The sequence below is a fragment of the Cololabis saira genome, chromosome 12 (genome assembly GCF_033807715.1).
Source record: "Cololabis saira isolate AMF1-May2022 chromosome 12, fColSai1.1, whole genome shotgun sequence".
Taxonomy (NCBI): domain Eukaryota; kingdom Metazoa; phylum Chordata; class Actinopteri; order Beloniformes; family Belonidae; genus Cololabis; species Cololabis saira.
This window is the reverse complement of record NC_084598.1, coordinates 6346164-6367646: the sequence shown is the minus strand read 5'-3', so window position 1 is coordinate 6367646 and position 21483 is coordinate 6346164. Positions and strand designations below refer to the sequence as shown.

The 21483-nt window shown below is 41.6% G+C and overlaps 2 protein-coding genes across 3 annotated transcripts; one reads left to right on the top strand and one right to left on the bottom strand.

The window, feature by feature from the left end:
- The first annotated feature begins 2234 nt into the window (after window positions 1-2234).
- Window positions 2235-13052, top strand: LOC133456729 (CDK5 and ABL1 enzyme substrate 2-like). Of its 2 annotated transcripts, XM_061735282.1 has the most exons (9): window positions 2235-2779; window positions 3120-3212; window positions 6112-6189; window positions 6354-6453; window positions 6529-6694; window positions 6773-6870; window positions 10274-10380; window positions 10492-10696; window positions 11808-13052. In XM_061735282.1, exons 1-9 carry the CDS (start codon window positions 2265-2267, stop codon window positions 11946-11948), a joined length of 1503 nt encoding a protein of 500 aa, XP_061591266.1. In that variant the 5' UTR covers window positions 2235-2264; the 3' UTR covers window positions 11949-13052. The 2 variants fall into 2 exon arrangements, with proteins under 2 accessions (XP_061591266.1, XP_061591267.1); XM_061735283.1 differs by lacking the exon at window positions 6112-6189.
- Window positions 13053-13154: 102 nt separating this feature from the next.
- On the bottom strand, window positions 13155-21387 carry LOC133456730 (proteasomal ubiquitin receptor ADRM1-like). The gene is made up of 10 exons (XM_061735284.1): window positions 21311-21387; window positions 19526-19757; window positions 18650-18766; window positions 18447-18570; window positions 17575-17661; window positions 17385-17490; window positions 15989-16236; window positions 14880-15037; window positions 14680-14782; window positions 13155-13484 (listed from the first exon to the last, which is right to left on the bottom strand). The coding sequence occupies exons 2-10, from the start codon at window positions 19733-19735 to the stop codon at window positions 13381-13383; spliced, it is 1257 nt and encodes a 418-aa protein (XP_061591268.1). The 5' UTR covers window positions 19736-19757; window positions 21311-21387; the 3' UTR covers window positions 13155-13380.
- Between the last annotated feature and the right edge of the window lie 96 nt (window positions 21388-21483).

Here is a 21483-nt window from a genome sequence, read left to right as displayed (position 1 = left end):
TCATTTATCCTAACCTTTATTGGAATGTACATCCAAGTTTAGTTGCAGGAATCTGAGGGAACGGATGTAAGAACAAAACTGGACAAGAACATCTGAAACAACCACAACCAAATTCACTCTATCCGGATGGAGCAATTTAACTGGATAGTTTTTTTTTAAAGGCCGAAATGAAATAGAGTAACAAGACTGTTTTTAAAATATAAGGAGTAAAAAGTACAGATAATTGCGTGAAAATGTAAGGAGTAAAAGTAAAAAGTTGTAGATAGTAGATTGTAGATGAAGTATAGATAACCAAAATTTCTACTTAAGTAAGGTAACGAAGTATTTGTACTTCGTTACTTGACACCTTAGATAGATAGATAGATAGATAGATAGATAGATAGATAGATAGATAGATAGATAGATAGATAGATAGGTGTAATGAGACAGTCCGATTGCTTTAAAGAGTTTACATCTTAATCTCATGTCTGCAGTAGATTAGAGGATTACAGTCACTGGTCTGACTACCTACACCTACATAGTACTAACTACAAACTAGCCTATCTGGCGCACTGATTGTTTCTGTGTGACTGTCTCACTCAGGCTTTATATTTACAAATCAGCAGGGTGTGAACCCAGAATGACATTCTTGGTCAAACTGTGCTATTTACCACTTTTGCTGGGGGGAAAATTAAGGATTCAAGTTCTGAGTTGTTTTCTGCAGAGTCAGCTTATATTTCACTGACTCGCACATACATTTCTTCTAATAGAAACCTTCATGTGAAAACAAAAGACAAAAATCATACACAATCTCATATAGGTATAAAGAAAAATCATGCAGAATCTCATATAAGTGTAAAAACACCAGTTAGATAGATAGATATATTTATTTATTGTACCCTTGGGTAACAAAAAGGAAGAAAAATCCAAGGCACTCTTCTTCAAATATAAAAAGCCTTTATTTAAATTGGCTATTTCATGTAGAAAAGATTAAAAAGTGGGTTGCAGCCCACGCGTTTCGGCCACAGCCTTCCTCAGGGTGCAACACTCAATGCATTGATTCTCCTCAAATAGGATAATTGAAAAATAGGATGATTGAAAACACCTGGGCAAGTGGGAGGACAAATACAAAACAAAAGAAATCACAGATAATGTCCAATAGAGGGCTCCACCAATTGTTAGACAATGAAATACTGGAGATAGGAAAAGCAAAGTTACAAAAATTGACTGAAATCAATGTCTTCATTTAAACCTGGATGGATAGTGGCTTTCATTTGGTAAATGTAAAAGGTCTCTCTCTGCAGAAGTAATTTGAGTCTTTCACCACCTCTAATGTTTTTTTGAATACTTTCTAGGCCTTCAACCATAAGTTACCCTTGGGTAAATTAGGTTCACAGTGAGTGCCTCCCCATACAATCTAAAACCATACACTCAACAACACAGGATAAGATAAAGTGACGACAGTGCTTTGGCTAAAAGAACAAAGAACAAGAAGGACGGCCCCAAGATAAGAATCAAGATAAGTTAAAACATCAGTAAATAAAAACACTAAAATATTCAAACCAAGCCAAAGGATAAAAAATGTGCCTTTTCATAAAAACAAGATAAAAGAAACAATACAAAACATAAATACAAGGTTATGTTGCAGTTCCCTCACTTGTTAGCACTGATGGCTGCTGGTACAAAGCGGGACACATTTCCAAACCATGAAGCAAGACAGAAAGATAAAAAGATACAGAAAGTTACACTATTATATAGTATTTTATTTTAGAAACTAAAAGGAAATAATACCATTGATTGAAGATCTGTTAATTATTTTCTGATAATTCACCATTTCCAAGTAGTTGTTAGTTGTAATGCTTTATTCTTTGGGCCGCGAAGTTGGCATTTAAAGAAGTCAAAAGCTTGAAGCATCTTCGCCAAATCATACTGAGAAACTGCAGTATACCTGCCTAGAGGTTCTAATACAGTATGCTGTACTTTTTTAAAATGTGCAAACACGTATTTTATTGCCAGGCAGAGATCATAAACACCTGATATGTGTTTTGTGACCCGGCACCACCCCGTTGGTCCTGTGGTTTTATTTAAACTGTAAGTGTAATGAAGTGAAACTAATAGTTGCAGCAAACCTCCTTTATATACACCAAGAGCCACGCCTACTGGGAGGAGCCTCGCCGGGGTGCTACGAATGGGCGTGGCTACCCTGCCAGCCAATCAGCGCGCAGGGGGCGTGGCCTCCGGGCAGATACCGGGTACCTTTGTACTGCCGTCTCCATTACAGCAGAATGGCGACCGCCGTCTGCGGGCTGCAGCCCGGCGGCAAGCCGGCCAAGACCCGCCGAGCTCACCGGAGGAGGGCGAAGGACTCCCAGCGGAGACAAGCGGCTCTGCTCTTCCTTAATAACATCTCCCTCGACGGGCGGCCACAGCCCCAGCCCCCCGCGGGAGAGGCGGAGCAGACGGCGGCGGAGGAGCCGCGGCTCGGGGAGCGGGACGGCCGCCAGCCGGCGGGAGCCTCGCCGCCGCGCGGCCCCGGACTGGGAGCCATCGCCGGGGCGACGGACACCGCCGGTCCTGCCGGTGCCGGCTCGCCCTCCACCTTCACAGGGATCCCCGCGGCCACGTCCCCGGGGCCGGCCGCCCTGGCTGCTGTCGGACCCAACGAAGTGTTCGTGGAGGGCGGCGGCGCGGCGGAGCCGCCGGCCCCCGACACCCCGCGGTCCCCCGGCCCCCGGACCAGGTCCACGCCGGCCGTGCTGAGCCCGGCCCCGGCGGGCGGCGCCGCGGATCCCCGGCAGAGGTGAGTGACTTCCGTGTGAAGGGGCTCCGGCAGAAAAATGAACCTGTTTCTCTTTCAGTTTGCTCCACAAATCTGAGTAAATATAAACACATGGTATTAAAATAAAAGTGTTTGTGCGACTTCAGGCCAAAGTATTACCCTGTAATTTCCATGTGTGCTTTATTGGTCTTGCATAAGAGCTCCTTCCTGATGTAAGGTGTTGTAAAACAAGGAAGACTGTGTTTGACTTTCTTTGGCGTTTCTCGCTAAACCTGTTATATAAAGACATTTGCACGGATACAGAAGAAAGTTTGTGTTCCCTTGGGAAATCATGACTAAAGTGGGCTTTTTTTTTGCACAGGTTGAGGAATGTTTCTGGTTCTCCTGGACCCAGGGTGCCAAAGAAAGTCCACTTCATCAAGAGCATGAGGCAGTATGACACCAGGGGGTGCAGGTAAGTCTCCCAGCTGAATTTGCACACATATTTACATACACCTGCTGAATATTTAAGCAGGATTTTAACAACAGAGGTAGCTTTATGTTGGATTCTGAAGGCAGGCCTTTATTACAACTGATGAAGCACCTCTGCTAGTATTGTGATAAACTGCTAAGCTGGAGCACATGGACTGCAGGGGAATAACAGGAATATGCAGCTGCTGACTGTTGATCACCACAGTAAATTTAATCACCCTTGGAAGCTTAGCAAAAGCCAAAAGAGATGCAGTGTGGAAACGTAACACCTTTTTGCACCAGCAGTGAGGTTACCCTAAAGCCAGATGAAATATCACTCTGGTGGCAGTTTAATAAGCATGACAACTACAAATACATAGCTAAATGCTAGCTGGGATATGACTATGTACATTCAGACATACACATGTTTTATATTTTGTAATGGTTATTTGTGTCACCATTTTCCATTTGTCCTCCACTTTGTCAACATTGAACATCACCTTCATTTCCACGTGCATACATTTGTTAATGTGTCTTTATTTTTCTGGTAAATGCAAAGGGGTGATATATCAGTCCTAACCCTTCAGGTGTGGTTTTGTTTGTTAGTTCCTGAACTGAAGGAAAGCTGTCTATAGAATGTAACGTGAGGTAATTAAGCCAACCATCTCCTTTGGCCCGGTCCTGGTGTTTATTGCTGAGTGTCCGTGTCAGAGCCTGCTGACTGTATGTTATTGATGTTTTGTGACAGTCTGAAGCCCCTGTGTTTGTGTAGATTTACTGGTTGTGCTGCCGTCGGAGGACTGGGATAAGCTGGTGTTTCTACATCTCTGTCAGCACAATGAAGTTGTAGTCAGTGTTTACAGTGTATGTTGGTCCGCTTCTGCCTTGCTTCTAGCTGATCTAGCTCTGGTTTGTGCCTCTTGTGCATTACCAATACATTTGTCACAATTAGCCATATATATATATATATATATATATATATATATACATACATATCTATCTCCTGTACCTATTTGTGCAGTCTTTACGACAGACGAGAAGAGATGATAATCTATACTTTACTGTTGGCTTTGGTGAAATGGTTTGTTTTATCTTAACTGAGACCTCCATTTCAGCAAAGCGGAGCAGAAGAAAGTTGATCTCAGAATGAACAGCGTTTGCACTACATAACAAAATAGTAACGGCAGAAAGATGTACAGTCGCGAGGAAACGTACACTTGCTTAAAACTCCAAAGTTTTACATGTCAAGAGGAATTGATAAAACAATCATCTGGTCTGTTTCAGGTTTGAAATTAAGAGCATACATCCTCAAATGACAAACATGACAAATTGCACAATGTTATTATTCATTTCACAAATACTGAGCCAAAAAGCAGAAGCAGTTTTTTGTTTTTGAAAACTATACCTCAGCTTTTAGCAGCAAGAGCCTGAAGCATTAATTCCACCGGCCTAGCCGTGTGGCAATAAAAGGAAGTTGAAGTAACAGTCAGTCACTCACATCATTATTAATTTTTCTTTTTTTTTTAACAGTATAGCTTCGGTTTATTGAGGTTTACACACATTGTATTTATGTATATCTCTCAAGGTCCCACCACATCATTTCAGTTGGACTGAGGTCTGAACTTGGGCTGGCAATGTGCAAAAACTTTGATTGTTTTCATTTTCAGCCATTCTGGTGTAGATTTGATGGTGTGGTTGGGGTCATTGTCCTGATTGGATGAGCTGAATTCAGCCAAACCTAAGCTGTCAGACAAACTGCCTCACATTTAAATAAGAAATACTTAAGTATACAGTTCCTGAGCAAAGAATTCTGTTCCTTTGGCCACAGGTTCTTCTCTAAGATAATTACTGGTGTTTTTCCCCCTTGACATTATGTTAATCCCCACTTGGAAAAAACAGCAAACCTCCCAAACCCCTGCTTTTATAAAAGTGGTCTCACTTGCAGGTGATCAGCGCATCGAGGTGATGAACATCATCTGACTGCAGGGCCGGCGTATTTGGCCTGTCACAGAGTACAGATACTGGTCTGGTAGTTGTGCGTAGTATACCACCATAAAATGTATACCATTAAAACTTTTACACCATCAGTAACTGATCATGTGACCACCGGGACCAGCTTTCAGTGGACATTATTTGGGGAGTTTATTTATTTATTTTAAATTTATACATACTGCAGATTGTGCAGTTGCTCATACCTTATGGTGTACTTTATCGTCTTTGTAAGATAATGACGCTGTAATATGTCGCGTGTTGTTCATCTGAGATTATGTTTGCCCAACATTTAGACCTGGTAAGGACCAGATGTGTCTAAAATCTTAGTTTTAAAGTTAGAGAGTAATCACTTTCATCCATAAATGTTGAAGGAAACAGGGTCCAGCCTGGTAACCTATAATTCCATTGTTATTTTTCTATGAAAATATCAAATCTAGGAATGATTCACAAATATTTACCCAACAAAACGTAGCAGTATGACGCTGACTCAGATTTGTCAGCATTTGTATCATTGTTTAGTAGTACATGTATACTAATGAGTTTCTAATATCAGAAAAGTAATGCTAAACTCTGTTCACGTGCCAGTGAGTTTTTGGCGCCTTATATTGTAGCTGGTTCAGTGATGCAGATGTCAGTAAAACATCTGTGCTGTGACGACTGTGCTGGTAATAAACGAGAGTCCCAATCAGTCAGTCTGGGTTTGATCCGACTCAGATGTCTCTTCCTGCTTTGAGCTTTGGATGGTTGTTGATTGCTGCCCAGCTTGGTTAGTGAATGGCGTCGTAGTGGCTCTGTGACTTACCGTACATTGCTGTCACTAAAGCTGATGACTGTGGTGTGCAGAGTAGCGGTGACTGTCGTGGACTGACCCACCATCTGTTCTGTCTGCCTGTACTTGCTGTGTCCTGCAGGATCATGCTGATTTGTGCCAAGCGGTCAATATGTGCTGCTTTCTCAGTGCTGGCGTATGGAGAGCGTGCTCACCTCAGGTACAAGGAAAGCCCCCCATTCCAAGCAGCGAGCCCCCACCCCTCGCTTTTTATGTTTTTCGTCATCCTTCTGTGTGATCCATGCCATTCTCAGGACAGAGCTGTGTGTTTGCAGTGGGACTGCAATGGACATTACAGAAATGTTTCTCTTTTCTTGTCAACAGTGATCTTAAGGTAGACAGCCAGAGACAAAGACTATCATCTGTAGTTGCTGCCGACATGCTTCCTTCCCTGGAAGGTGTGGAGCTGGGTGACATTGGCAAGGTGAGCTTGTTATGACAAACACCTGATCTGTGTACGTACAAACACTCCCTCACTGACTCTTCCTGTTCCCTCCAGACCGTGTCCTACGCTCAGTTTCTCTACCCAACCAATGCCTTGGTGAGACAGAAGAGCAGCGGTGCGGTGGAGAGCTGCACAGCCCAGACCCCTCAGTCTCGTTTCCGTGGCAACGGGCAGAGGAGCATCCCTGCCCGTATGAACAGCACTGTGGCACAAGACCCATGTAAGACCCTCGTCTAAACCGACAGACGCGCGTCTGCTGCCGCAGAGCTTTAAAAGATGTGATCGTTGTGGGTTTCAGGTATGGAGGAGGTGCAGGAATACGACCCCAACCTGCTCAGCGACCCGCAGTGGCCCTGCGGGAGACACAAGAGGGTCCTCATATTTGCATCTTACGTGGTAACCACAGATCATTACTCTGTTTTGTTTTATTTTATTTTTTTATAACTTTATTTATAAGATTTTTCAAAATGTTTTAAGACAAACAACCATTCATATATCCCACCCTCCCCAGTTCCCACATACAAAGATGATAATAGCAGTAACACATAATATGTAAACAAGGAAGAAAGGAAAAAAAATAAAATTAAGTATACAAATAAAATGACATTAGTAATAATGATGCTTAAATAAATAAATAAATAAATAGATGAATAACACATGGACGGTTATGGGTTACACATTAGTCCAGTTGAGGGTTTCCACAAATCTGAGTAACACTGTAAACATGACCAAAATAATACTAAGCTACATCATCGAAAGACAGCATAAGGACGAATTCTAAGAAAGGGGACCAGGCCTTTGTACATTTTTGGCGAGATTTGAATCTGTTGTATCTGAGCTTTTCTAAAGGTATAAAATATATCACATCTTTGACCCATTCTGTGAATGTCGGGGTTTTGTCCGATTTCCAATTGCGGAGGATAAGTCTCCGGGCTATGAGAGAAGAAAATGCAATAAAATTGTCTTGAGGAGAGATACTGGTGCATTATCCGTAGGAACTCCAAATATAGCAGTCATAGGGTTGGGTTCAATAATTATATGACAAATGGTCGAGAAAGCATCGAAAACTTTCTTCCAAAATGACGTCAGAGACGTGCAACCCCAGAACATATGTCCAACAGAGGCTCCAGGTGACATCTTATACAAGTAGGGTCAACATCAGGATACATTTTAGATAATTTTTCTCTCGAGAAATGCAAACGATGAATTACTTTAAATTGAATCAAACAATGTGTAAGACATAAAGAGGTGGTATGAATGCGCCCCAGAGAGTGTTCCCAGATCCCTTCTTCCAGCTGTAAATTTAGATCTTGTTCCCAGGCTGATTTGGTCTTGTCCAAGAGAGGAAGGCCAATATCCTGTATAGTCATATATATCTTTGAAATACTACCCTTGTTGTATGGATCCCAGTCTAGTATAGTGTCTATTATGCTCTTGTCTGGCATATTACTCTGTTTTATTAACAGTAAAAATGAAGAAATATTCTGCACGTTGTTTTAAAATGCTGAGGATGTTTTAGTTCAGCTCTGGACAGACTGCCATCCTAAATCCCTTTACATCGGTTTGGAGACATATCTAGATTATATTTAACAACAACACACAAACACTAGATAAATCAGTTATACATTAATTATATTAAGCATTTTGAATTGAATTGAAATAACGTCTGAACTGCTGATTTGCCGTTTTTGCTTTAAAAAGGGATTATTTAGAAATGTCAGGCATCAAAGAAACCCAAAGAACTGGAAGAATTTCTACAAAGAATTCAGTCAAATCAGATTTCTTGTGGATAATCAGGTTTCCAACCAGCACCTCCTGAAAGCAAGTCTGCACACAGAAAGAAGTAACTCTTTACTTAGCACGTTTAAGTAGCACGTGGAAGATAAAAGGAGAGTTCCTGGATATACTTGAACTGACACTCTTATTGTGGTTTCTCTTTTGGTTGTCGCAGTAGTAGTGCTAGTTATAACAGAAAACAAGCTCTCTAATACACAGGACAGGTGATCACTTTACATCTGCTGTTCAGTCCTTCCTTTATCCAGGTCCAGTGATCATCATTTAAACAGTTTTTCTCTCATATTTGATGTAGTATACTTTTCAGTCAGCTGTTATATTTACTCATATGTTCATGAAAAGGTCTTAAAAATTAAGTTATTGAATCTTACTGAAACTGTTTGTGCCCAGCTGATTAAGCTGGTTTTATTAACGCCCTCTTCACACATCAGCCACACCCGCTGGTGCTGTTCCTCTGTAGACACACACACACACACACACACACACACACACACACACACACACACACACACACACACACACACACACACACACACACACACACATGAATGCTGTTGCCAAGTCACTGGAGAGATTACAGTTTAATTGCTCAGAAGGCTGTGTTACCATGTCAGCTGTCGCACACACACCCATAAAGTTAAATTACTGGTGAATTACCGGTCCCGGGGGTTAGAGCAGCACAGACTTCAGTCGTGCTTTGATGAGAGCTCTGACTGATCTGGTTACAAACTTCACACTGACTGAACTTTGTCTCAAATATCGTGACAGGCGCGTTTCATTTGCCTTTAAAAACAAAACCATAAGCCTTTGTATTAGCGCAGTGCTCCGCCTGGGAACGACCTCCAGTCGTGTTGGAGTCAAATACCTCCATTATGCCTCATTCAAACGTTTTCATGGCTCTTCACAAGATTTTGTCACAAAACTGCAACCTGCAGCTCTGGAGAAGCTGCAGCTGCGACCCGGGCTGTAGCTGTCACCCGCCTGCAGCCCGGGTCGCTTACACGTCCTGATCATTTCAGCTGCAGCTTCAGTCCTGATTCTTTTACTGTGTGTAGGATTGTAGGAATTAAAAAGAAAAATGGAAAGACTTTTACGAGATGTTAAAAGGACTTTCTGATCATTCAAAGTTTCTGTAAGATTCAATAAGTTAATTTTTTAAGACCTTTTCATGAAGATATGAGTAAATATAACTAGGGCTGGGCGATATGGACCAAAAGTCATATCTCGATATTTTCTAGCTGAATGGCGATACTCGATATATATCGATATTTTTTCTGTGACATAATTGGGGTTTCCCCCAAAGCATTATAGCATAGCATCTCTGTTAGCTTCATTTTTTCTGAGGCAAACCCTTAAAAAAACAGTCAGTTTTAATACAAAGCCTCGTGCCAAATGTCACACAGGTTCCTTTATTAACAGAGGTCTGCACAATATCAAAATGTATAAAACAAATGAAATAAAAATAAACTGCCTGCATATATAGAATAAAAATGCTTCTTGAATAAAATAAAACAAATATCCCTTTCCTGCATAACAATTAAATTAAAATACACTGCAATTAATATAATGTAGACAGTAACAGGCAGACTTTTCCACTGACGTTGACAGTTGTGCAAATAACAAAACATTTGTGCAAATATCAAAAAAACATTCAATTCAATTTGTCACAAAATAAGCTATGATCAAAATCATAATTCTTTTTTTTTTTTCCCGAAATAATCGATATTGTCTCGTACCATATCGCGTTTGAAAATATATCGATATATATTAAAATCTCGATATATCGCCCAGCCCTAAATATAACAGCTGACCGAAAAGTATACTAAATCAAATATGAGAAATAAACTGTTTAAATGACGATCACTGGACCTGGATGATGTAAAATGATCACCTGTCCTGTTTATTAAAGAGCTTGTTTTCTGTTATAAGTAGCAGCAGAACTACTGCGACCCGGGCTGACGGGAGCTGCGTTTGTACTGACGTGTTGTGTTCTCCGTCCACGCAGACGACGGTGATTGAATACGTGAAGCCGTGTGACCTGAAGAAGGACATGAACGAGACCTTCAGGGAGAAGTTTCCTCACATCAAGCTGACGCTGAGCAAGATAAAAAGGTGAGGGTGTTTTTCAGTCAGTCCTCAGTGTCTCCATGATGGAACGTTGGTTCAAAGAAAGCTCTTTCTCAGTAAAGCGGATGACTAACCCCTCCCTCCCTCCCCCTCCAGCCTGAAGAGGGAGATGAGAGCCGTGAGTGAGGAGTGCAGCCTGCAGCCGGTCACCACGGCGATGGCTTTTGTTTACTTTGAGAAGCTGGTGCTGCAGGGTCGCCTGAACAAGCAGAACAGGAAGCTGGTGACGGCGGCGTGTGTGCTGCTGGCTGCCAAGATCAGCAGCGACCTGCGGAAAGCAGACGTCAAGCAGCTCATCGACGTGAGTTCCCACCGCCCAGACCTCCGTCTGCGCCGGTCACACGCTCTCGTAATGCCTTGCTCATGCAAACGAGAGAACAAGTAAACAAAGTGGAGAGAAAAGTGTAATCATGGTAACAGCAACTGTGTTGCTTGAAATAATAAAACGACTTTCTAAGTCTTAGGCCCCGTCCCAATTCTCCCCCTCGCCCTCGTTTTCTTCACTACCCCTAAATTTTGCGCGTTCCCGTGAGGGTAGTGGTGTCCCAATTCCTCTTTCCACCTAGGGGGAGTGGGCATATCGAGGGCTAGGGGTTGAGAATAGCCCCTTCACATCGAGGGATTTCACATGCTGACTTCACGAGCGAGGGGGTATAAAAATTTCCCAGAATGCTTTTCGTCGTCATTTGCGGCCTGAATCTGGAAGAAGAAAAAAAACATGGCGGACATTTCTTAGTGAATAAATCAATATTTTGAGTTAGTTTCTGCATAAAAATGCGTTTTGATTACATTTCTAGCGAGAAACATATATTTTACTTTCATAATATTCACTCACTGAATGTACATAATCACTTTTTTGTCCGTTGTTCGCGAAGATCGCGCCGGAGTAAAGGCTGTTAGGTTACGCCGTAGGCTACGTAAGCTACGCCGTAGGCTACGTAAGCTACGCCGTAGGCTCTGCGTTGATTTGACTCGCCGACCGAGGGCAAACATCATTTGCAGACTCGTCTCAGATTGTGACCACGGGAGCAAGCATTTTTTGTGGGAAATAGAGAGAAATAATCCTGTGACTCGTCAGATTTGTTTTGGATGTTTCTGATATAATAGTTTTCAGAAACCTTGGCCAAGTGCCCTAGATCTCAAGTGCCCTAAAATCTCCCTTCTTTTTTAGGGGGTAGGGAAGAAAAGAAGGGCGAGTGAAGAAAAGTAGGGGGAGTATTGAGTTGGGCCTAAATGTACTTTTAATTGAAAAATGTACATGTTCTTCATGTCCATCTCCATAGCCACAAAAAAATGCTTCAGTCTTTAAGTTTGTATCATTGATGTACTCGGAACACATTTAATAGTGTTTTCTTGCTGTGTTTTGGCTTGTTTCTCACTCTCATCTACCTTTTTTTTTCTCCGGGTAACAGAAGCTGGAGGAGCGTTTCCGTATCAACAGGAGGGAGCTGATTCCTCTGGAGTTCTCGGTGCTGGTTGCCTTGGAGATGGGACTGTACCTCCCCGAGAGCAAGGTCATGCCGCACTACCGGCGGCTGGTGCAGCAGGGTTAGGGGGGGCCAACGGGTGGACGGACCAGTTCATAAGCTGTGGTGTTTGAAACCAACCGTTCTGGTACTATTTATTTTCTCTGTAACTCAAGAACTAGCTCCTGTTCTCGGTCCAACACTGTCCCCCTGGTATGTTTGTGTCTCTGAATGTTTTTTACTCGTGATGTTCTGATGTTCATCCACTCCTGAGCTCTATGTTAGAGATGTTCAGCGAGCACATTAATTGTGCTTTTATTTCAGTTTCTCGTGACACATTTTTTGAGTAAAGTTGTAGTATTCTTCTATTTAAATGAAAATGTCCGCATTTGTGAAAGATGAAAAAACCCAAACTCATCACCTGCACCTTTGCTGTTGCTATACAGCCTGTATAGTATTTATTGTAACTGACAAAGACCCGTATGTGGATTCTGTTGACGTGTTTTTACCACACTGTGACACTGAAAACATTTTGAGCCAAACTGTAGATTTTGGGGGAGAAAAAACATCTTTAAGGGAGTAAGTGGCCTTTTTAAAGTGTTTGTTATAATAATGCAGCCAAATGTACATGTTTGTATTTAAGAAGACGTAGTCCGGACTCTCGTGGCAGCTCTGACTTGGTTGTGCCAACATTCTTGTATTTCCACCTGCGACGAACAGGATTGAGGAGGCGAGTGTTAGCGTTTCATGTCGTTACCCAGGGATACTTTTCTTTTCTTTCTCTTCATGTGGGCCTTTAACATAAGACTAATCAGTCCTTCAGTCTGGTTAGTGCTCCTGTCTTTTGAGTTCTCAGGAATTCAACTTTTCTGTTACTTTAAGTAGCTCCTGAAATCTGACCCAAAGACGTCGTCACTTCCTACCAGCAGCCGTGCTTTCACCGTGACTGGATCTCTCACTGGGATGTGAGCGCAGCCTGAAGGCACAGTGGCAGTGATGGATAACAGACGAATCGCTTCAATCCAGTGTCAGCTTTTCTTTATCTTCTGCAGCTTCTCTTCAAACGTTGTGTGGAAGAGAAAATCACAACCTCCTTTACAATCATCGGAAGCGAGTTTTGATGTTTAACGGCAGAAATGTCTGTGGGTAATCAATACCTGTGTGCTCATGCTGTTCAGTAAAAATGCTTTTGAAATGTATTTTAAGACTTTTTCTTCTTCTTCTAACTGGAAGTATGAAATCATCTTAAAGCAATAATTCACACATTCTGCACAATGAACACAGCAGACCAACGTGTTTCTACATCTTTACTGTTTCCTGGAGGAAGGATGTGGGTTTGATGCCGACATGCAGGTGTGACTTAAATCAGCAGATATTAATTCAAAGCACTACCAGCTGGGTCTTAGTTCCTAAACTAGTATCCCTCATCTTAATCCTCAGTCTGTGATTACAAACAAAATAGCAGCAGGTCAATAAATACATTTAAATAAGGAGATGTTAGTTTTTCCCAACAGAACACTCAGTCCAGACTCATGTCTTCGTCGTCATCTTTCTTGTCTTTAGGGTCGCTGTCCTGGTCCGACTTCGTCTCCGTCTCCATGGCTTTGGCAAACGCTTCCACGTCTGCAGGGAAATACGTGCAACACCTTATTCTCCTTACTGTGCCAATTAGTAATGCTTAAACAATAACAACAAATTATTGTGCTACCGCTTAAGATCATTGCACTCAACGAGCACTTTTGTTGTTTAAATCGTCACCGTTCATATACAATAAAACAAATACCTTAATCTAGTAAATGAATAAACTAACACATTTTCATTTTTCAAATTTGGGATTTTTGTAGGCTCATAAATGTATTGATCATTTCAAAATAGATCTGTTATAAAATAAATATTGCATATTACAAAAAGGTAATGAAGTAAAAAACTTAGGGGTTTTTGTAAAAATGTCTTTACATTAGTAAAAATGAGGTCAGAAATGCCTCTACTGCTTTTACACGCAGACAAAACCTCATTTGTTTCATTAAGAACAAAGAAAAGCCTCAAATAGTGACTGCAGTAACCTGAAACTGATGGAAGTAGTGAGTATCTACTGAACATTGATATATTCAGGCTCTGCTTTTGAAATGTGGCTCATCGGCCGTTAGGGGTGTAACGATACACTAATCTCACGATACGATATTATAGCAGTATTTTTTTTTAACAACCTTGCATGAGGAACATATGACTAGAAAAAATGGTCTTGGTCTGAAAGACCCAAAAGGGATACAACTCTCATCACCAGAGACCACGTTATGACTGTTACTGATCTACTCCAGTCACGCATGCTTTGTCAGTATCTATAGAATTAAATCTTTACACGCTATTTAACAATATGATATCGCTGCATTTTCCATGGTTTTTCTATTGTAACAATAGGGCAAATGCTGTGCATTTGCCCTATTGTTACAGTTTGTAATGCTTTATAACTGTTTAAGTTTTAAAGAGAAAGCCAGGCCAACCATTTTCCACAAACTGAACTAAAAGTAAATGTCAGGTTTGCATTATGATCTTCAGTTTCATACAAGTAAAAATATTTTGCCACAAACTGAATAGTTTCTCAATTTTTTACTTTTCCAGAAATTTAACAACTTAAATTAAATAAAAGTAAATAAATACATACAATTTTACATTACTTTACATTAATTTTACGAGACAAAGATTTTGGTCCGCAGGTCGCGGCCGCAGACAAATGATTCATATCGTTGCTACATTATAGTATAATTGTATTTCTGCAGCTACTGCTCAGTTTTTATTCATGCAAAAGTGAAACACTGACCTCCTTTGTTGGCTGCATCCACGGCGTCTGCCGGCAGACCAAATTGGTTCATTAGAGGCCCTAACTGCCCCGACGCCAGGGCGCTGCTGAACATGCTCAGAGCCTGCAGACACAAATCACAATGAGCCTCACCGCGGCCAATCCCCCGCTACCGCATTCCTCCCGAGCGTCCTGGAAACCAAGAGCCTGTGAGGACCCACCTGCTGGAACTGGGGCGAGCTGAGCGTGTTCCCCAGCTCCTCCGAGCTCTGGGGCAGGGACTCCCCGGAGGGCAGGAAGGGCGTCAGCCGCTGCTGCACCTCGGGGTTGGCCAGGATGGGGGCCATGATCTCCGGCGTCAGCACACTGGCCAGGTCCACTACGGACGACAAACACTCACCGGTTAGACAAAGAAAGAAGATTAAAATGCATATACCGTATTTTCTGTACTATAAGCCGCTACTTTTTTCATAGGTTTTCAACCATGCATCTTATACAAAGGTGCGGCTATCCTGTGGATTTTTCTTCCACCGCTCGGGGCGCTCTAACTGGAATTAGAATCAAAACTAAGACAAATTAAATGCAAAGAAGAATACGTTACTTCTTCTTTAGCAGATAGAAGTAGAAGCAGATTTCAAACAGATAAATAGATAAATAAATAGCGGTTATTTTCTCTTGGTTCTGTCCCGTTTTAATCAGCAAAGTTGCTGCCGTGTTAAAAGACACTGTTAGGTAAGGATCTATTTAGGTACAAACATGTACATCATTTACAGTTCAAAATCCTTCTGTACATGTAGTAAATATCTAATCTAACAACATAAATATCTGCGGCTTGCATATCTTTTTTTTTTTTTTTTTAAATAGAGCGGATGCGTCTTATATGCAGGTGCGGCTTATAGTCCAGAAAATACGTATATGCTTTAAATTTGACCTCAAGCTTGACCAAACCTGGCATTAACCATTAATATATATGCAGACAAGGGAAAAAACTTAGGTGGATGTTGCCTCTCTGTGTAGATGTGTTTTTTGTGAGGCTGAATGTAGGTGGCAGGAATTAGAAGGGCATTAAATACGCACACAAAAATGTGTTTTTGATTGATATATTTAAAAAAAAATCAAACTTCAGCATCTCAACTCATCCTGTCGCTTACAGCTTCTTGCTCCTGCTTCCCTTTCTCTTCTCACTGAAACAGCACAGTAAAAGCTTAAACATATGTTTTGCAGCACGATTGCTTGAAATTATACTAATTAGTTTTTAATTATACGATCCTGTGTCTGGAGTTATTTAAGTTGGCCGCGCAGCCGTGCTGTCGGCCGCCCCCCTCCTCACCTCCCTGGCTGCTGGCCGGGACGTTCATGGTGGCCAGGATGCTCTGCAGGTCCCGGAGCTGGATGGGCTGCGTGGGGTTGGCCGCGGCCGCGGCCGCCGCCAGAGTGGAGGAGGCCGGGGTGGACGGGGTGGTGGCCGTGGGGGAGGCTGCAGAGGTGGCCAGGGGGGTGATGGGGGTGGTGGGAACCTGCGAGGAGCCCAGCCGGCTGGCGGCCGAGGTGGAGGTCGGAGTGACGGCGGTGGATGGACTGAAGAGACAAAATAGAATCTATAATGGCAACGTAAAGCACCGCTGGCGTCGGTCTGAGAGGTTCATGAGCAGGAGGAAGCGTTTCTCCATTTTTATTTAATTGAGGAGGGAAAAAAAAAATCTACAAACATATAAGACAGAGTGTTTTGAGTGTGTTCACTAATCAAGTAGTACGTAGTAAACATAGGGCTGTGCGATTAATCGATTTTAAATCTAAATCGGATTTATTAATCAAGACGATGTTATAAAAAGGAAAATCGGAAAATCGATTTTCCTTTTTTGCAGCTGGCTGCATTACAGACAGAGCTCGTCTAGTCATCTTTGTTTGGTCAAGAAAATTGTAAATGTTGTCACTTTACTAAACTCAAGGAGGATTTACAGTATCTTTCAATTGCACTTCATTCCCAATAGGGAAATTTGTTTGCTATTTTTCTTTAAAAATAAAGATAAAATATTTGAAACAATTTATTCCATTGTCTTTTGTAGTTTTACCAAAGAAATCGAAATCGAAATTCGGGTTTTTAGAGAAAAAAAAAAAAAAAATCGGGATTTTATTTTTGTCCAAAATCACCCAACCCTAAGTAAACATGAAGAAAAATCCACATATTTGTAAATATTTTCTATTTAAAACTTGCTTTACAGATGTAAACAGAAATTACATCATTGTCAACTTTTCTGATTATAAAACATTACCTGGCTGCAAGTTCTCACCGATAAAAACAATTTTTCTGCTTAAATAAGATGGTAAAATGAGTCTATCGGGCTAATCATCTTTGTGAATATCTGCATCAGTTTTGGCCTGTAAACGTGAAACAGCTGTAAGGACACACCACAGGAACATGTAAGAGTTTAGTAACTGTAAAAGGGTGTGGTAATTATCATTATTGTATGTTTAGGGAACAAATTAAGCGTGGCATTAGTTCATGCAGGCCACAACAAACACAGCCCAGTCTGCACATTAGCCAACTCTGGATCCATTTGGAAGATTTCAGGCAGGATGAGCAGTTTAAACGGCCTGAGTCATCCTTCCTCTGCAGGTTTCTTGGCAGACGCCGCTGAGCCTCAGTGACTCACTCCCCCGTTCCTGCCGTGCCTGACAGATCTGTGAGAAACGGTTGTTGATACTGGGAGTATTCAGGGCGGTACCTGGTGGAGGAGTTAGTGGCTGCAGGAACGCTGCTGCTGCTGCTGCTGCTGCTGCTGCTGCCCAGCAGGTTGGTCAAGCCCGGCCCGGCCAGAGCGCCGAGGCCACCTGATACTCAGAAGAAAACACACTTTCTCACTCTGACCCAACAAGGTGACGTCTTCACATTTGCTCAGTTCTGGATTTACATACCGATCCCACCCAGCCCCGTTGGTCCGATGAGCTGCATGAGCTGGTTGTGGCTCATGTTACCCAGAAGGCTCTGCAGCCCGCCTTCCCCTTCACATGCAGGCAGAGAGAGCAGGTGACGTTAGAGCTGGGCGATATGGACCAAAAGTCATATCTGGATATTTTCTAGCTGAATGGCGATACTCGATATATATCGATATTTTTTCTGTGCCATAATTGGGGTTTCCCCCAAAGCATTATAGCATAGCATCTCTGTTAGCTTCATTTTTTTCTGAGGCAAACCCTTAAAAAAACAGTCAGTTTTAATACAAAGCCTCGTGCCAAATGTCACACAGGTTCCTTTATTAACAGAGGTCTGCACAATATCAAAATGTATAAAACAAATGAAATAAAAATAAACTGCCTGCATATAAATAGTTTAATATATATAGTTTAATATAGTTTAGTATATAATAGTTTTTATATATAGAATAAAAATGCTTATTGAATAAAATAAAACAAATATCCCTTTCCTGCAAAACAATTAAATTAAAATACACTGTGCAATTAATACAATGTAGACAGTAACAGGCAGACTTTTCCACTGAGGTTGACAGTTGTGCAAATAACAAAACATTTGTGCAAATCTCAAATAAAACATTTAAGTCAATTTGTCACAAAATAAGCTATATCAAAATCATTAAAAAAAAAAAATTATTATTATTATTATTTTTTTTAAAAAATCGATATAAACGATATTGTCTCGTACCATATCGCGTTTGAAAATATATCGATATATATTTAAATCTTGATATATCGCCCAGCCCTAGGCGACGTCAGCACGAGGTTTGAGGCATTATAACGTGCTGTGAAGGGTGTAACGGGAGGTGTGTTACCTCCCAGCGCCGACAGGTCATGCCCTCCGCTGCCGCCGCTGCCCAGAGCGCCCGGCATGGGCGGGTTGTTCAGGTACTCATTCACTTTGCGGCAGTACTCGTCATCCTTGTCGCTCTTCGGTTCCTGAAATCATGAAACAAAATGAGGAACACGTGCACTTGTGCCTGAACGGAGGACAGGGGTGTGAGGAGCAGCTGCATACCTGCATCCAGAAGAAGAGTCTTTTGGAGCCAGCTTTAAACTTCAGCACGTACACCCGGCCGCTGGTGCACTGGTTCACCCGTTTGAACTCACAGTCATCAGGAAAGATGATCAGGTCCTACGTGAAACATGGAACAGCGATATTTTATTTTTAAATGATAAAAAAGTCAAACGCAGTAGGCCTGTGTTGAAAAAAATCGATTTTCTGATTCCAAATCGATTCTCATATTAATTCCTAAAAATCGATTTGTATGTCTAAAGATCGATTTTTTTTTTTTTTATTAAATTTTTTTGCCTGGTGAACTTTAATCCCAGTAGTCCCAGTAGTTTTGAAAACTGAACCTGAACTAAATTAACTTTTCTTTAGAGAAAATGCTGGACATTTCAGCTTAAATTTCTAAATGTTATATAAGTTCAATGAAGTTCATATTATCTATATTTACTATAGCTTGTTTGGTTTCTCTGTTATCGGACACAGTTTGTCATGAAATACCTGAAAAATGCCGGTGCTTCATGGCAAGCTGTGTCTGGTGACAGAATAAATCAGACAAGCTAAAATAATTAGTTTACTGCTTGAGCTGTTGCAATTTCTTTCTTTTTTTGCACTTTAAATGGATATTGAAATGCCTATTTGAGTTATTTATTTCTTAGTTATTTCACAATAATTATTGTGAAATTATTATTTCAATAGTTATTTTACAGTCATATAATCCAGGAAACACTAACCCAAATCAATATCCAATCGGATCGGATTGAATCAAATGGTGATAATCGATTCTGAATCTTAAGAATTGGAATCGATTCTTGACATTTGAATCGATACCCAGCTCTAAAACGCAGGTCAGCCGGTATCCCAAACGAACTTGGTCCCACATACATCGTCCACGTTCCCGGTCGTCCGATCCTTCCAGCAGAAGTGGATGAGGGAGTCATCGGTCTGCTGGATGTAGACCTGACCTTTGCGCTTGTCGGGGGTCACCGTGCTGCCCTTCATCGTCATCTTCCCAGCCCGGAACTCCACCAGGTACTTGCTGGAGGAGCCGCGGGTGCCGGAAACCAAGCTGGGGAACAGAGCTCCAGATGCCATGACGACGTGGAGACGAGGACTTCTGCAGAGGACGGGACTACATCATCAGATAAATGCAATGTTTGGCACATAATGCAGTTCTGTCACCACATAAATAAAATGACGCACCAAACTCAGTTTTAGTCCTGTCAAACTACAGTGGGGAACTACAGAGTACATTGTTTTTTTTCTTTTTGTTGTTTTTTAACCGAATAAACTAATTGTCAGCACAAGGCTTACAGCTTGTGCAGAGCAGATAAACCTTTAACCTTTACAATCCTCTATTCTCCTTTAACATAAGGACTGGCAACGATCAACCACTTACATGGTCAACTAGTCGAGTTTGTGATTGATCAGTTAATAATTTTGCCACTGAAACAGTGACTTAGTCAGTTTCCCAGAATAGCCAGTGTATCCATCTTATTTTAGTCATGTTGAAGAGACTTCACAAGGCCTGATCAAATCCTAGGACCGAAGCAAGATCCATTGTCTCTTTTTTAATCGACTAATTGATGGATGTCTGCAGTACATCCTGTTACTTTCTCTGGCACAAACACTGAGCTTGTGTCTGAAAGAGGTGCCAGCCGTGTGTGTGATTGTGATGGGTATCAGAGCAGTTTCTATGCTTTATGTAGTACTGGAGTTGAGGGGGGATGAGGGGGGATGGCATCCCCCCCTGAAATAAAAACGGTCCAAATCATCCCCCCTTTCCATCCCTTATGTCATTTCATCAATGAATGTGGTTTTACTGCTATTTCAACATTTAGAGTCATCACCAGAAAAGTAACACCAGAAAAATAACTTATTTGACCATTTTCACCTGTTTCAAGTAAATTCTCACTTGAAATAAGTAGGAAAATCTGCCAGTGGGACAAGATTTATCTTCTCATTACAAGCAAAAAAATCTTGTTCCACTGGCAGATTTTTCTATTATTTCAAGTGAAAATCTACTTGTTTTTTATTGTTGTGTTTTGATGTATTTTATGTAAGCCCAGTGGATATTTAAAGCTTACAGAAAGCTGTATTTAACTGCTGCTATGTCATTCCTGCAGTATTTCTGCAGGTGTTTTGGTCACTGCTATTATTTGTAATATATTATATTATTTGTAATCAGCACAAATTATCTGTCCCCATATGATAAAATCCACCACCACCCTGATTTTTTTTTTTTTTTTTTACAACTCGAGTACTGGCTTTATGCATATTTCAACTTCTCTTATTTCCACTGGCACATGTGACGTAACCGGCAGGTTATCTTTGTTTCATTCATTCGTGATTTACATCCCCATCGAGGGTGGATGTAAAGACCCTGTCCTAACCATTAGGTGATAAAAGCATCCCGGCACTACTCGCATTGAGCCATCTGATCTAGAAAGAGAGAAAGAGCATCTAATCTAATCTAATCTAATCTATCACCAGGGATGACTGTGCAGGATGCGGGAGCGGAGCTGGACCTGCTGCAGGATGATGCTGTTTCCAGCTCCGCTCCTGCTCGCCTCTCAGGTCTGACAGCACATTCCCCACCCGCTCACCAAACATGCAGCTGGAGTTTATGTTTATGGCTAAAGACATCACAAATAACACGTTTATACTCACATTTCCTTCAGTGTTATCGCTCGGCTTGTCGAACAAGTGAACTCGGATGCGAATATCGTGATTGGCTGTCCGGTACCACCGCCTCACGCCGATTGGTCAAGCGGTGTGTCAATCATAACCGTTTTATAGCCACTGCGCATGTTCGGTAGAGAAGGCAACATGTTTTAACCCTT